The sequence below is a fragment of the Lagopus muta genome, chromosome 5, assembly GCF_023343835.1.
Source record: "Lagopus muta isolate bLagMut1 chromosome 5, bLagMut1 primary, whole genome shotgun sequence".
In the NCBI taxonomy this organism is placed as follows: Eukaryota; Metazoa; Chordata; class Aves; order Galliformes; family Phasianidae; genus Lagopus; species Lagopus muta.
This window is the reverse complement of record NC_064437.1, coordinates 17083493-17097966: the sequence shown is the minus strand read 5'-3', so window position 1 is coordinate 17097966 and position 14474 is coordinate 17083493. Positions and strand designations below refer to the sequence as shown.

Here is a 14474-nt window from a genome sequence, read left to right as displayed (position 1 = left end):
AATCTACGTGGTAGCTGAAAATGACGAAGACTTTTCTCCTTCCTTCTTTTTGAGAGAGTGCATGTTAGACCTAGTGGGCTCTCAAACAGAACTTGAGTTGATAACAGATTTAACCCATCCTTTTCAGTCTATTGTTGAATGAAATAGTGAGAATTATACATGATTCAGATTTAAAAGCCCAATGTTGCAAATTCTTACTCAAAGTCATTTTGTGTCATCATTCCTGAACATAAAAAGCTTCTTTCCATGTCCTGTAGCAATCCATACTATTTTGGAAAACGTATCTACTGTGGTGTACAAGTGTCACATCACAAAAAATTCCTCCAATGGAAATAGGTGTATGAGGAATTATTTTCTGGAGAACCACTACAGAAGGAAAGTGTCACCACAAGACTGCACTGAGGAGGGATACTCGCCACCTCACTTGACTATCAACCACATATAAGAAACCTGTATCAACTTTATGGTATTTAAATTAATTCAAAGGCAAGATGAATCCTCTGCAATTAGAATTAGTACAGCCAGACATTTCTGTTGTAATCTCTTCATAGTTTCATTTATTTCCATGAAATACGTGGAGGGGTTACATACTGTCTGCATAGCATTTTCATGTTCATTGTTAAATATTCAGGATGTATCTGCCTTAGGGACAATAGGATGTGGGATTCATCTCATTACCAATGCCAAATATAATCAGAAGGCAACTTGCTGCTTTAATTTTTTGAGTACTTACAGGTATTGTTGTAGTTAAAGTTATCACGTGATCATTTAGAAAAAAAAGGGGACTAGTTGTTTTTCCTCTAGTATATCTACCCATTGGCAATGAGTAGTTAGGATTAAAAGCTCCTTTTAGCCCCAGGCTATAATGAATATTCAGGAAAAAATGAATCTGTACTGCTGTTTGGGGAAGTAAAAAGACAACCTCTGTAACATTAAAATCTCCTGTGCCTTGGGAATAAACAAGCAATATTTGATTAAGAACAGGAAGACAGAAAGCACAGTGATGTTCATCTCATACCAAAAGAGACTACATATGACATTAAATTACCAACAGATTCCTGTAGATACAGTGCATGAATCAGTATTATGTCTTAGCTGACAGTAACTTCATAAAGTTTCATTTAGATGGTTAAAAAACAAACAAAAATAAAGGTGCAGCAGGTAAATTAAGGGTGGTAGCAATAGATGTTCAAGTCCATCAAAGTATTTGGTCATTCCGGATTAACACAAGCAGCAAAACTGTGGTACAAATTCTATATCAATTGCACTGCATAATCATTAATAACAAAACTTAAAATCCTAAATATGTGTAATAGAAGCATTAAAAAATGGACTAGCTTAAGCAGAATAATGTTTTAGTTGATTGCTGATTTGCAAATGAAAATGCCCAATTGTTTTTACAGCTCATGGCTGCACATATAGCTGATTTTAAGTATCAAGCCATTTAGAAAATGCTTCTTAACTTTGCAGGCTTCACAAATCACTTTTATCATGATAAAAGTTACAGGCATTGTCATAAAGTTGAATTGGAGTAAAAAAAAAAAAAAAAGAAGTATTTATAGTTATTTATATTGCATTTGCAGTGACATAAGTATTTTTAGGGGAGATTTTTGTAACACAATTTATATGCCTCAGGGTCCATTTCCTTACAAGTTATATTCTCATCCTTTGAATGTTTTATAAATCCAGTCTCTGCTAAGAATGATTAAATGGACTTTGTAAATTGGCCTGAATCAGCAAAATATGTGAGTAAATTTAAGTCTGTACATGACCGCTTTAAAACTAGTGATTGGTATCAGGTTATTTACCTTGTTAATTTTGCACCTGAGTTTAAAACTGTTCTGAATATGATAAAAATAAAAATTCCTAGAAAAGTTAAATTTAGAACTGCATTTCAAATTGGGATAATTTTTTAGTCAATGATTGCACTTAGAAGTAAATTCTGTCTTTTTGATCACTTAAATCTTTCTCAAAAGCTGTCTTCTAGTGTGAACTCTACAAATCCCTCTCTGTCTAAAGATAAACTCTTAAGGACTGGCTAAACTGTCTTAGGGTGGAAAATGGGCTAATGTGAACTGAAGAGGTCTGTTAATGAGTTATTGTTGAATGCAGATTAAAATAACTAAAATTTTAAAGTGCTAATGTGTGTTGGAATAAGATTTTATATGACAGCACTACAGCCGTCATGAAGTCAGCATAATGAGTTATGCAGTGTCAACATTATTGTGGGGTTTTCTGAGGAGAATTATTTACATAAGGAATATACAATTCACATCTTCTAGAGGGTCTCTCATTTCTGCATTGAGCCTCAAGAAATCTTAAAAGAGAAATTAAAGTCAAAGATGCAACTACTTTCATACTGCCAGTGCAGTGTTCATCCATATTTCATCGAAGCTCATGAGTAGGGAGATGACCAGTTCTATTGGAATGACTCTGCTAAGTCTCAAGATTTTACTATTCACATCCAGCACTGTGTACTCTCTTGGAATGCAGCCTCTGTGTTATGTTTGCATTTTACTGCTGATGTGGAATGACAAAAACAGCAAGAGAACGTTACCTGTGTGTTCACTAAACTGAAAAGATTCTTGATCTGCACTGGATTGTTTTAAGCTAAACTTCATTTAGCTTTATCCCATTTTCATAACAATGCAGCTTTCTGAATTTTTACAATATCCAAATGGGAGAGAATTTTTCTTTTGTGACAGACCTAATTATCTGTGAGAGTGATAAAGATTTAGCAAATGTAAATAATTGCTGCAATACCAATTAACCTACCCACAGGTTATACTTGTAGTAAATCTTGTAACAGTTCTTTTTCTTGAATCAGGTTGTGCATCATGTTCTGCATGCTTTAGTGCTGCAAATTTTAAGATATTTGTTGAAAAACATTAATAGGCACCAGGGGAGGAAAAAAAAAAAGTGAAAAACAAAAAACAGCAGCACACACCCTAATAATATTGGAGAATAATTGAGCCAGAATGTGTGCCAGAATCACAGTGTCAGTTTCACTGTGGTGTTTTCATTGCAGAGGATAGCAGAGGATAGATTACTGTCTGCATGGTACCCATAAGTGAATTAAATGCCTGGAAGTCATAAAAAGCAAACAACTGATTTTGATTTTGTGCTCTAAAAGAGCAGATTTTGATCTTTCATTTACATTTTGGATGTCCCAAGTTAGTCTGCCTGGTCAGAAAAGAGTCCAGAAATGCTGAATTGCATTCTGATAGCCTTTCAACCTTGACTCATCCTTATTGTTCTGATCAAGGCACAATCAGCCAATACTCAGAATTGCATTATTTGACATGATTGTGATTATTTTCATCTCACCTTACGTAAAGTAAGCCATTAAAGTTGAATAGTAATATTTAAAATATATGGATAAGGACACTCTCTTTCTCTCCAAAATATATTGTTCCCAACTCTGGCAAGGGAACATTTTGTGATGTTGTTGTCTTGTGCAAAAAAGGAAATTTTCTTCTTTTCATGATCTAACCTTTCTGTAATGAATATGCAGTTACTAGATGTGTCTTAAATAAGCTAACTAGTGAGATGATGTTTGGTCCCGACGTGTAATTTCAGAAAATCACAGTACAGCCACTTATAGCAGTGTTTTCTATTGCCTTGATATACCTTTTGTTCATATTACTTTTAATTATGTTCTATATTTATCTGACCTATTTGAACAGGATCCAGAGCTGGTGCGGAACATCTGTCGCTGGGTTAGACAAGCTGTTCAGATTCCTTTCTTTGCCAAGCTGACCCCAAATGTCACTGATATTGTGAATATTGCAATGGCTGCACAGGAAGGTAACTGACTCCACTGCACAAGCTGTGCAGATTTACTAATCCGCTGGATGTGGAGGGGACATGGGAGACTTGCAGAAATAATAACAGATAACAGAATTAAATACGAAAACAATTTATTTGACGTTTAGATGAATACTGTGATCAAATGTTTCTTAATTTTGTTCACGTTTTATTATAGAATACAGCGATATATAAAGATAATTATATTAGATTAACATTAAAACATAATTTTGTTTGCTCACTCATATTTCTATTATTGTTTTCATATGTGTTTACCACACCACTGAACTTTCCCTTATTCTTATGTTTAGTAGTAAAAATAGTGTGTCCTGAGAAATGAGATGCAACATTTGAGGGCATATATTTTTTTTTCCTTCCTTACAGCTTAAAATACAGCAGGGTAGGAAATTACTTTAAAAGTAGGTTTATTAATCCATCTCTTAGAAACAGTCATTCTTTATCTGTTGAGTATTTCTCACAGTAAGAACATAGAATAAGGGCTGCCTGGTCAATAAAGAGCTGCTGTTGGCAGCTTGGAGGGGATGCCCTCAGTGTTGGGGTACCTTCCAGTGTCAAACAGCCACTGTAGTAGATTACAACTCACACAGCTGAACTGCAGAGATCTGCCTGTCTCCCCCTATTTCCTTGGTGCAGTCTTGTAACCTTAACACCTCTTTCAACTGATGCAGCCTGCTGAAAAGCTAACGTTAAATTAGTCAGCCCTGGACTGGTTTTGAGGACACTTCTGCACATCCCTGTACAGTTTGTTGCTTTCTGTCTTCAGCTGTTTATTTGAAATTCTAGTTATTTTACAGTTTCACCGTTTTTCTGTTGTATTTTTTTCCTCTCTTGTTCTTATACTCATTATTTAACAAAAAGTGACTGACCTTCTCTTTCACAGGTGGCGCAGATGGTGTTACAGCCACCAACACAGTGTCAGGACTGATGGGACTGAAAGCAGACGGCACACCTTGGCCAGCAGTTGGTGCAGGACTGAGGACCACATATGGTGGCGTGTCAGGTAGGTGTTGCCCTTTTTGATGCATACTGCTTCCTTGGAGGCTTTCAGAACATCAGGAGGTCCTTGTAGTGGGCTAGAATATCATGTCTGCAGTCGCACCGAGTCCTTAAAGCTCACTGCTGGTCAATGTTTCTAATAGTCATGACAGATGGAACAGATTAAGTGTGAAGGCTCTTGTGTTGCCCTTTCCTTAATGGTAAAAACGCTGCATCAGAATACTGTGATAGGGTCACTGGAGAGGGAGCAAAATCTCTTCTCTTGTGACCCTCGCTTTTCCTCAAATTTTTCATTCTGTCACAATTGTCAAGCCCCGCGTTAGACAGAGGCTAATGAAAGGGCATTGTAGGAGGAAATATCAACAATCCAAATGCAGTGTATATTTCATAGCCCGAACTCTGGCTTATCCTCCTGCCTTCCCACTGAATGCACCTCTTCAAAGTAGATTATTTCATCCTCTTCCTACTGTGGGAAAAATGATATATTGTATTAGGCAAATATATGCATTTTCTGTAGTTTATTCCTTGAAATATATATTCAGAACTTGCATAGACCGTATTTCCAAATCTGCTTCACAGTTTAATTTTAAAACCAGCAACAAAACTCTTACACTCCAGTTCAGTGCTTTTGCACACTAATGAATTAATCTATTGACCCTATGCACTCTGTTGCTGTGACAACATGAACTTGGCCCTGCAAAGACAATACTGTGAACTTCTTGACTTCACTGGTATGGAGATTAGTCTCCTTGGTGATAGAGGTAGCAGTAAATAAATGTAACAGAAGTAATAGTGTCCTCATGATTGTCAAACATTATTTTATCAGGCCCGCCTCTCACTGCACCCCAAAAACATAATCAGAAAAAATCAAACAGGCAAAAAAAAGGCTTTATTTTATGCAACTGATGTTATCCTTAGAGAACCATAAGAAATGCAGCAAAAGACACCGTTTAAACAAACTTTAATTCAGACAAGTATGTTCATTGTAAAATTGCTTTATTGCCTTAGATAACTGCATGGAATTTGGAATTTTTTAGAGAACGCTAAAAGGCAAGAGGCAGATAACAATCAGAAAAAAAAATGTTATACCTATTGCATAATGATTATTTCACAGTGACAGTCCAATAAGATGTTATAATTTTAATATTATGCAAAATGGGAGGAAAAGGGGAACAAGGAAAGAATGGCTACAGCCCATTTCAATTTCTCTAGCCTGCCATGTTGACAGGAAAAGAATAAAGGAGGTCACAGTGGGTGCTGTGCATTAAAAATTAATAAAAGAACTATTGCAGTAGTATTTTATATAAGTAAGACCATTCGCATTTTCTCATTTAAGTTGCAATTTCTGAATAATCCTTCCAACCATAAGTCTGTCTAATAAAATCTATAAGATGGCTGCCGTATGAAATGTGTGTCTCATGTCACGAATTTAAAACATGCATGTAGTGTAAATTATAGTGGTACCTGGATGCTCAGCATTTCCATGTTTTGTAATTCTGTTATAAATGAGACTCAAGGAAAAGTTCTCCATTTCTTTTATTTATATAATGTGTGGGTGCTTGTATGTAAGTATAGAAATGTATTTTTCTTCCTGAAGTTTTGCACATATCAAAGGAAATAGAAGGTGACTTTTTGGAATGCACTATTACCTATGATGCAAATCTGATGCATATTTAAAAAATATGAAAAACATTGGAAGTGCTGTTTTCAAAGAGTGTGCAGTTGCAGACAAATAAATAAAGGTTTCTTGCTGATTCTTACTGATTGACATCAGTAGGTTCCAATCCCACAACTCACTGTGCGAAAGAAAGCTACATAGCCAATAAATTCAATAGATGCTGCACACACATCGCAGTATTTCCTGCTCAGTGATCAGGGTATAATAGTATACAAATTTTCAAAACTAGGACAGCAATTTTAAATCAGGAGAGCTAGCGTGCTTGTGAGAAGGCAAAAAATGGGAAAGCACTGGCCTTGTCAGAGCAAGGGGCGGGCGACCATGATCCTGAGCTCTGTCCCTGGCCATGGCCTGCAGGCAGATGCTTGACCTTTTGCTGCGCCATTCTCCTGTCAGCTAAATGGCAGTAACACCACCTACGTGCCTGCAGTCTCCCCAGAGAGTGCTTTGTGCTCCTCACACAAAAGTCGCTTTCCCATTTTCATTTGCTTAAACTTGTTGTTCTATTTTGTTCCACTGTATTGTCTGATATAGTGAATGAGCTTTTGTTGTTTGTTTCAAATAATTCCTCTCAAGATATAATTCATTTTTAAGTGAAAGTCAGTGTAGTGAAAGTCAATGTTGTTACAGAAGTGATAAGTTTGGGTTTTTTTCTGCATGTTCTTCCAAAGCACGGCTGTTTTATGTTTTCCAGTGAGCAAATCTAGAGCAGATACAGAGCACAGCCAAGTTGTGTCTTGCTTTCTGGATTTTTTCCAATTGCACGGATTCTCTTTCTCTTCTGGCCTAGAGCTGGCCCATATGTGGCAGGGACCTACAGCACAGGAGCTGATGAGGTGAGGTCCTGCACCTACAGGGCTGTCGCACTGCCAGTGCTGTGTGGTATGGCTGCAAGAGATGGCAGCCTTCTCATGAGGGGACCTGTCGGGGTCTGGAAACCCACCGCAGCTTGCAGTTGGTTGCCCCTGGGGTCACCTGGTTGTGAGGAATGGTTCATAATGGACTTTTGGTGCTGGATTGAACTGGATTTTTTTTTTAAAAAAAGTTTATCTTGTGTTTCCCCACTCTCTTTATACATGACTTGTAGGAAACTCCCCAACTCCCCAAAGAAGTCAGAGGCTTTTAAAGGCCATCTAGCTCAATTCCCCTGCAATTAACAGGGTTGCTGACAGCTTCATCAGGTTCCTCAGAGCCCCATTCAGCCTGACCTTGAATGTCTGTAGGGACAGGGCACCCACCATCTCTCCCATCTGGGCAACCTGTGCCAGTGCTTCACCACAGACACTGCAGTGGAAGTGGCAGCACGTGGCCAATGGAATGCTTGAGGTTACCCTCAGCTCCCGGTGTGAAGGCCAACGTTCTGCGCTCAGACACAGGGCAGTAGACTGGCTGCTGCCCACTGGCTGAAGGATTCTGCTGACAGCCTGAAGCAGGCTGCTGGGAGGGATGAGCAAGATGGTGGCCAGTGCTGCCAGGGACCCGGCAGCAGGGCTGTGTAGTGTTTGTGGAAGCTGGGCACTTAGAGGACAGCTGTTCTTCACCATGTCATCAATTAACAATGGCCACACATTTCTTAATACAGTGCGGCTTACCCTCTCCAGGTGAGTGTAACACTCTAGCGAGTTTGATGAAGGTTTCCATAGAAGTGCAAATAATGAAAGTCTGTTAATCTCCTTGCCTAGCAGCAGCCTGACATTTTGACTTGCAGTCTTCCCTACCTTCCGCTGTTTAAAAATGTGCTCATAGATGGTGATGTACTGAACAAAGATTTTCCATGTGCGCCTTCCCCTTGTCCTCTTTGCTCTTCATCAGCTGCATTTGAGGCAGCAATGCAGGAAGGTTGTTGTTCTTCTTCCTAGAACACATTACCCCTGCAAAGGGATTGGCTTTTTAATTCTTTTTAGATGAGTAAGTGACAGGTTGTTTATTGTGGTTTGTCCAACATTAATAAAAACTAAAAAAACAGTTAGATTCTGAATTGTCTTTGGGAAAAGATTCATTTATCTGGTTTTTTTTTGTTTTTTGTTTTTTTTTTTAAAGTTCTAGCATATTATGTAAGTATTTCAAAGATGCATAGACTTAATGAGATTAGTTAAAAACCCCATTAATTTAAAGTTGTCACAATTAGTGTTTGCTTCCCGGCCAGTGCTCAGGAAGTGACCTTCCTGTTCTGATATAATTCGATCAGCTGAAAATTACTAAACTGTGAGAAGCACGGCTGTTTCCTCCATCCTACCCTGCTGTGTGGTGGGTGGTTTTGACAGGGAGGATTTCAGTATCCCAGGTGAGCGTTTGGCCACTGGACTGTAGAATTAGTCTCTCTCTATCTCCCCCTCTTCCCTGCAAATATTGAATTATTAATACAAAGTGAAACAGCTCTCACAGGATACGCAGTATCTGTAGCAAAGCCTGCTGACCTGTATGACTGTGTGATTTGGGAGACCGAGTTTTAAATCCCTGATGTGAGTCCCACCCGGGTCTCCTGGACACAAGGTTTATCCCTGACTATTGAACATGGTGAAATCTCCTGTGTTTTTCTGCACTTTCTACCTCTCTTCTGGTGCCAGAAAATCTTTGCAGGGAAAAAAAATCGCAGTAAATTTGACGAATTTGTATTTTCTGAAGAAAATTCTTTTCTAATTGGCACCACAGAGCTTCAGCTGAGCCCAAGGGCTACTGTAGCCCTTCTCATTTTTGTGGACCTGTTACATGAGAGGACAATGCAGTTAAAGGGGTCAGGTGTTCATCCTTTTTTTTTTATAGGTTTCCAGGAAGTACTCCTTACTGAAAAAGTGAAAATGTCCTGATAAAGCCTCCAAAACATAGCTATGGAAATAAGCCCTTGGAATGAAAGAAAAACATGGCAATTAAGATATGGCTCCCTAGACTGTATTACTATCATACCTGCAGAAGTAGAGGCATCATTTGATTTCCATTAAGGAGCTTTTACAATTGACCCAGCAGTATTTCAGGTTTGAGAATATATAATACATTAGATTCTTCTATGCATGCAGTACAGAGTATTCATTTCTTAAAAAGAAGCTAATACTGTTATTTATCCTCACAATGAATAATGATCACCGTCTCTGAAAGAGATTATTTCATCAGTATAAATATATATGATTCTGAAAATGTGTTTTGTAGGTACTGGAGTAGGATGCCAGGTTTCCCAGAGAAGTGCTAACATACTGTCAGCAGCTACATGCTTTCCTAACATTTATTTCCTTTAAATTTATTTTAATTTTAGAAAGCTTTTTTTTGTGAGCACTCGTACCGTACTTCCATATTACAGATATGTTTTATATCACACATCACATTGCAGCACTATAGGATATTTATTCCAAGCAAAATAGAGCTTCTGTGTGAATTTCCATGTTTTTTTGTTCTTCTTTGTCGTGTGTTTGTTTCTTTGTTTTTGTCTGGAAGCCAGATCCTTAGGGGATAAATTTATAAAACCATAGACTGGACTTAGCAAAAAACTTAGGTTAAAAGCATATCTCTCTGCTGTGCACTCACTACATATCCTATTAATGCTTTGTTGCAAAAATGTTGCAGGATTTTACAGTAATAGTTCAAACACTTCATGCCTGTGTGCTGTTACAGATTTATCCAATTATTATGTGCTGTAGCATTTTGACATTATTTGCATGGATATATGGTACAGCATATTAATGTGTGCATGTTTGTATGTTTTCCAAAACAAGAGAGATTCAGAAAGTTGTGGTTCTATTCTCATAGCTGACCCCAAGAGAGGTCAGAAAGAATATAGCTGGCTAGCAGATTCCGTAATTAAATGGGGGAAAGTATAATTGTTGAAAATCAGCAGAGGTGGTTAATTTCACTTACCTGTGAAGTATGTTAGTGAAGCTGTCTCTTAAACAAACAAACAAACAAACAAACAAACAAAAACTCACACACAAATACTATCAGACAGCATTTGTGACTTTTAAGGGAATATTTTCAGGTGTTATTTCATAAATTAAAATATATACGTTGTATGAATAACTGACATTATTAATAGGAGCATATGTTATAATCTGAAATGTATGATTCAAACTGAAAGAGGTAAATTTAATAATATAATAGTAATAGCTGCCTTTTAAAAGAAAAGTGGGGAAAAAAAGCAATAACCAAGAGTATTCACTGTCATAATCACAGTTCTCTCAGTGACTGCTCTGTTGGTTTTGGTCACTACCAGAGAATGAAAAGCTGCCCATCGTTGGAAATAAAACAAAATATATATATGCATATGCACTTCTGTTTAGTGTAAATATTTACTGAGAGTTAAATGCTATTTATATTAACATATATTTATAAAACAGTTTAGATGGGAACAAGAAAACAAGTATACATCATAGTACGATTTTAATTTTGGTTTATTATTTCTTTTAAATGTAGCTCAGCCATTAAAAGCCCTTATTTGCATATATTATGTCAGTATTCATAAAGAGTCCTCTGTTTTCTGTGGTGTCCTTGCAGCAGTCTGATTTCTCTTAGAGTTCTGCCGTCACTGGTCTGTGTAGAAGAGATCAGAGCCCTAATAATAGATTTTTGACAGGGAGCTCGCCTGCTACCTGCCCTACACAAATCCTCACTGTTCATGTTTGCTTCATGGCAACAAAGCAGACAGAAGGAAAATGCCAAGTGCTGAGTTTGAGGTACAGCCCTGCCATAGCTTGACATTTCAGCAGAATAGCAGTTTATGAGATGCATAATTTTTCATCTGGGACTCAGCTGCCATTTTCATAGAAGCTTGCAGCTCATTGACTGACTGGAAGTAGGGCAAAGGTTTACAGCGTAGATCAAGGTCTACATCCTTCCATGGCTATTTATAAATAAGTATTATTTTCCAGATAGGGTCAGAGAACTAGGCACATTTTCTTTGCATTTAGTATTTTTGGGCTAATTTTTTTCCTACAAAGGAAACACTTTACACTTCTAGCACAGGTGCCATTTGTAGCTGATTAAAAATGATCATAATTGATTTCATTTGCCAAAAGATTAAATGAGTCCTGAAAAAGAATGAAGCGTAGGTCTTTTCACAAAGCATTTAAACAAAGCCATGTTTTCTTCTCTTACTTCAAAAATCCCTCATTCTGAGCTTGAAATGAGTAGAAAGTCTTTATTCCTGAAATGTAATTGGTTTGTGTTTTATTATTGTTATAAATTGCATTTAAATTTTCACATTCGTGCACTTGTACCTGGGAAACAAATGCAGTGTAGTACATGTAAAAGAGTGTTTAATTTAGAATTACACATCTCTGTGAGCTTCAGTAACAGTTCACCATGTCACAGTCTCATATAGAACAATGGTACAGTACATTGGATTAATTAAAGAAGCCTTGCAGAGAACTGAATTCTCAGTATGTCAAGATTTCAATTTTATGTTAAATATTTTCTAAAGGCCAGACCCTTAAATCTCAGGGGCTGTACCAAGCAGTGAGCTGTGAATTTAACCATAGGCTAACTGCTAATGATAAGGAAAAGAGTCCAAGTTGAGGCAGCTGTAATACAGTCATTGGATTAGGCTATCAATCACTCAGTTCCCTGAGGAACAGGCAAAGACGACAAAACAGTGAAAAGGGAAATTAGGAAGGGAGGGCATGACTAGAATGAGATTCTTCACCAAATGTATCTGTTAGTTGGCTGAATCCCTGAGCATCAGACAGAAATGTCCAGCATTACTCTCAGACTAAAAGCCAGTATTTGTTCAAAACTCCTAGAAAACCATCAAATCATCATTAACTGTTGCTGGTACGGTGTTCTAAAATGCAACCGGGCATATTCTTCTGCTTTAATAGCCTGTAATTTCATTAAACCACTGCTGTTGAACACACAGGATTTGCCATTTACATTAAAGCTCGTATGTAATATGTCCAGGTGAAACAATTCATTTCCCAAAAGAATGTGTTTTGTGGTGTTTAGGTTTTTGTTTGTTTGTTTCTTTGTTTGCTTTTATGAGTAGATAACCATTAGGATTTCAAATCTTACTGGTGGTTACCGAAGGCTGATGCAGATGATGATTCAGCTAAATCTGTAAATTTTACTCAGATGTAATATGGTGAGAAAAAAACAGAAATAGAGAAAAACTATGAGCTAGCTTGTCCAAGCATGGAGCAAAGAGCTTGTGGTTTTATTCTGCACACAACTAGATGCAACTGGAAAGGATTGGAGAAGTTCATATAATCATGGAGATTGCCATGGGTAAGCAAAAAATGCTTGTGCAGTTAACTGTTTAGACACTCTCATTAACAAAGTGTGGAAGTGAATAGATGAATTAAGAGAAAAGTGGAAGCATTTTAAAGCAGGCTGATAGTACAGATGCTTGAATTGAAACTTGTTTGCAGTAATGGGCAGAGATGAATGTACCACATGCGTGCTATGACCTGGTAATAATAACTGTTAATATCAAGACTGAACCTGTTAGCATAGTCTTTGTCAGCACTGGTTGATTGTCCTTCTGTGTCTGCCAGGTGTAGGAGAGAATGTTATCTCTTCCTCTTATGATCACCTCATCCAATTTTAAGCAACTGCTCACAGAAATATCTCTCAGGGTATTTTCATGCCATATCTTTAGGAGATCACTGTATTGACAAAAACATGTATTTCTCTCATAAAAAAATGCAATTCATATTGAAAGTTATTTAAGTATAATCATTTAAAAAATCTAATGAATTATTTATTGGAAAAATACTTGCCATTTAAGTACTTTTCAGTTTATTCTAACACAAACATTAAAATATTAACAATAATTTCAAATAGATAATAATTAAAATGATAAAAATAGAGAAAGCCCTCACTGCTGAGTTTGTTTGCTAGTAAGTCTCAACAGCTCTCTCAGTCTGATCTTTCTCACCTCTCTCCATGGATAATCACAGTGAAGTCAAAATGTATTTTAATTCCCAAACGCTGCTTGAGCAAGGTCGAGAGATTCTAGCAAGGTCTACCTTGAGCAAGGTAGAGACGCAACTCTGAAGTCTTTCATACAAAGGAAACGCATATCTGCTTTCAGAGAACGGACCTAAGCATGGTAAAAAGTTTTGCTCACTATAAAATTGTGCATAACTTGCAGGAACTGAGTGCCTTATGATATCTCAGTGGCTACTTAGCAAGTGGGAGGAAGGACGACTCTGGCATGCTGACCAGTCTCCGGCAGTCATGCAAGTCAGTCTAGCCTTCTGCTCTAACTGCTGCAGACAATATAGGAGAATGTTTTATATACAGAAGCAGTAATTCTAAACAATTAAACATATGACTTGTTTAGAGCACAAGAAGGTTATTTTAGCTGGCAGTGTTCAAGTTGCAAAGCTTTGTTGCAGCATTAGCTGTGCAATGGATTCAGATGTGAATACAGGTTATGAGACCTTAGTGAGTTTCAGTATAGGACGCAGAAGGAAAGACGTGACAAAGGAAACTGGTTCTGAATTTATGTGAATATATGTTGGTGATGGAAGCTACTTGCTGGATTGTGCAGGGATTATAATTGTCTTTTCTGCCATTTTTCTTTCGACTTCGTATCTGAATCAGTTGCAGGGTTGATTTAGTTGAAAAATAAAGATTTTGCTATATATTTAATGTCAAAATACGAGCTAACAAAAAGGTTGTAAAATGTCGTTTTATTTAATATCTGTTACCATGAAGCTTATGTTGTTCATCCTTCCCTCCTGTGGGACATCAAGAAAGGCCAACTGACTACTGTCTCAAGATATCACTGCTCTGGACAGTACACCCCAACTTGTATGCTGCATGCTGGCTCCTCTGTCTCGCTAGCTCAGTAGCTTTGGTAACCCCAGTGTCTTAAACATCACTGTGAGGGTGTTGGAGTTCCCATTATTCTCCCTACCTACAAAACTCTGGATTGGTGAGTTTTAGAATTGAATCAGGAAGTGTTTAGAAGAGAAGATTTCAGTGACATTAAATTGAACATGCCTAAGTTAATCTAGTTGCAGGATATTCTGACAATCAGATACAA

The 14474-nt window shown here is 37.4% G+C and overlaps 1 protein-coding gene across 5 annotated transcripts in view; it reads left to right on the top strand.

Moving 5' to 3' along the window:
- The window catches only part of DPYD (dihydropyrimidine dehydrogenase), a 327299-nt gene that overhangs the window by 235818 nt on the left and 77007 nt on the right, over window positions 1-14474 (top strand). For all 5 annotated transcript variants that reach the window (XM_048943871.1, XM_048943873.1, XM_048943869.1 and 2 more), the window contains exons 17-18: window positions 3687-3807; window positions 4709-4828. In XM_048943871.1, coding sequence (XP_048799828.1) covers window positions 3687-3807; window positions 4709-4828 — 241 coding nt within the window. The remainder of the gene's footprint in view (window positions 1-3686; window positions 3808-4708; window positions 4829-14474) is intronic.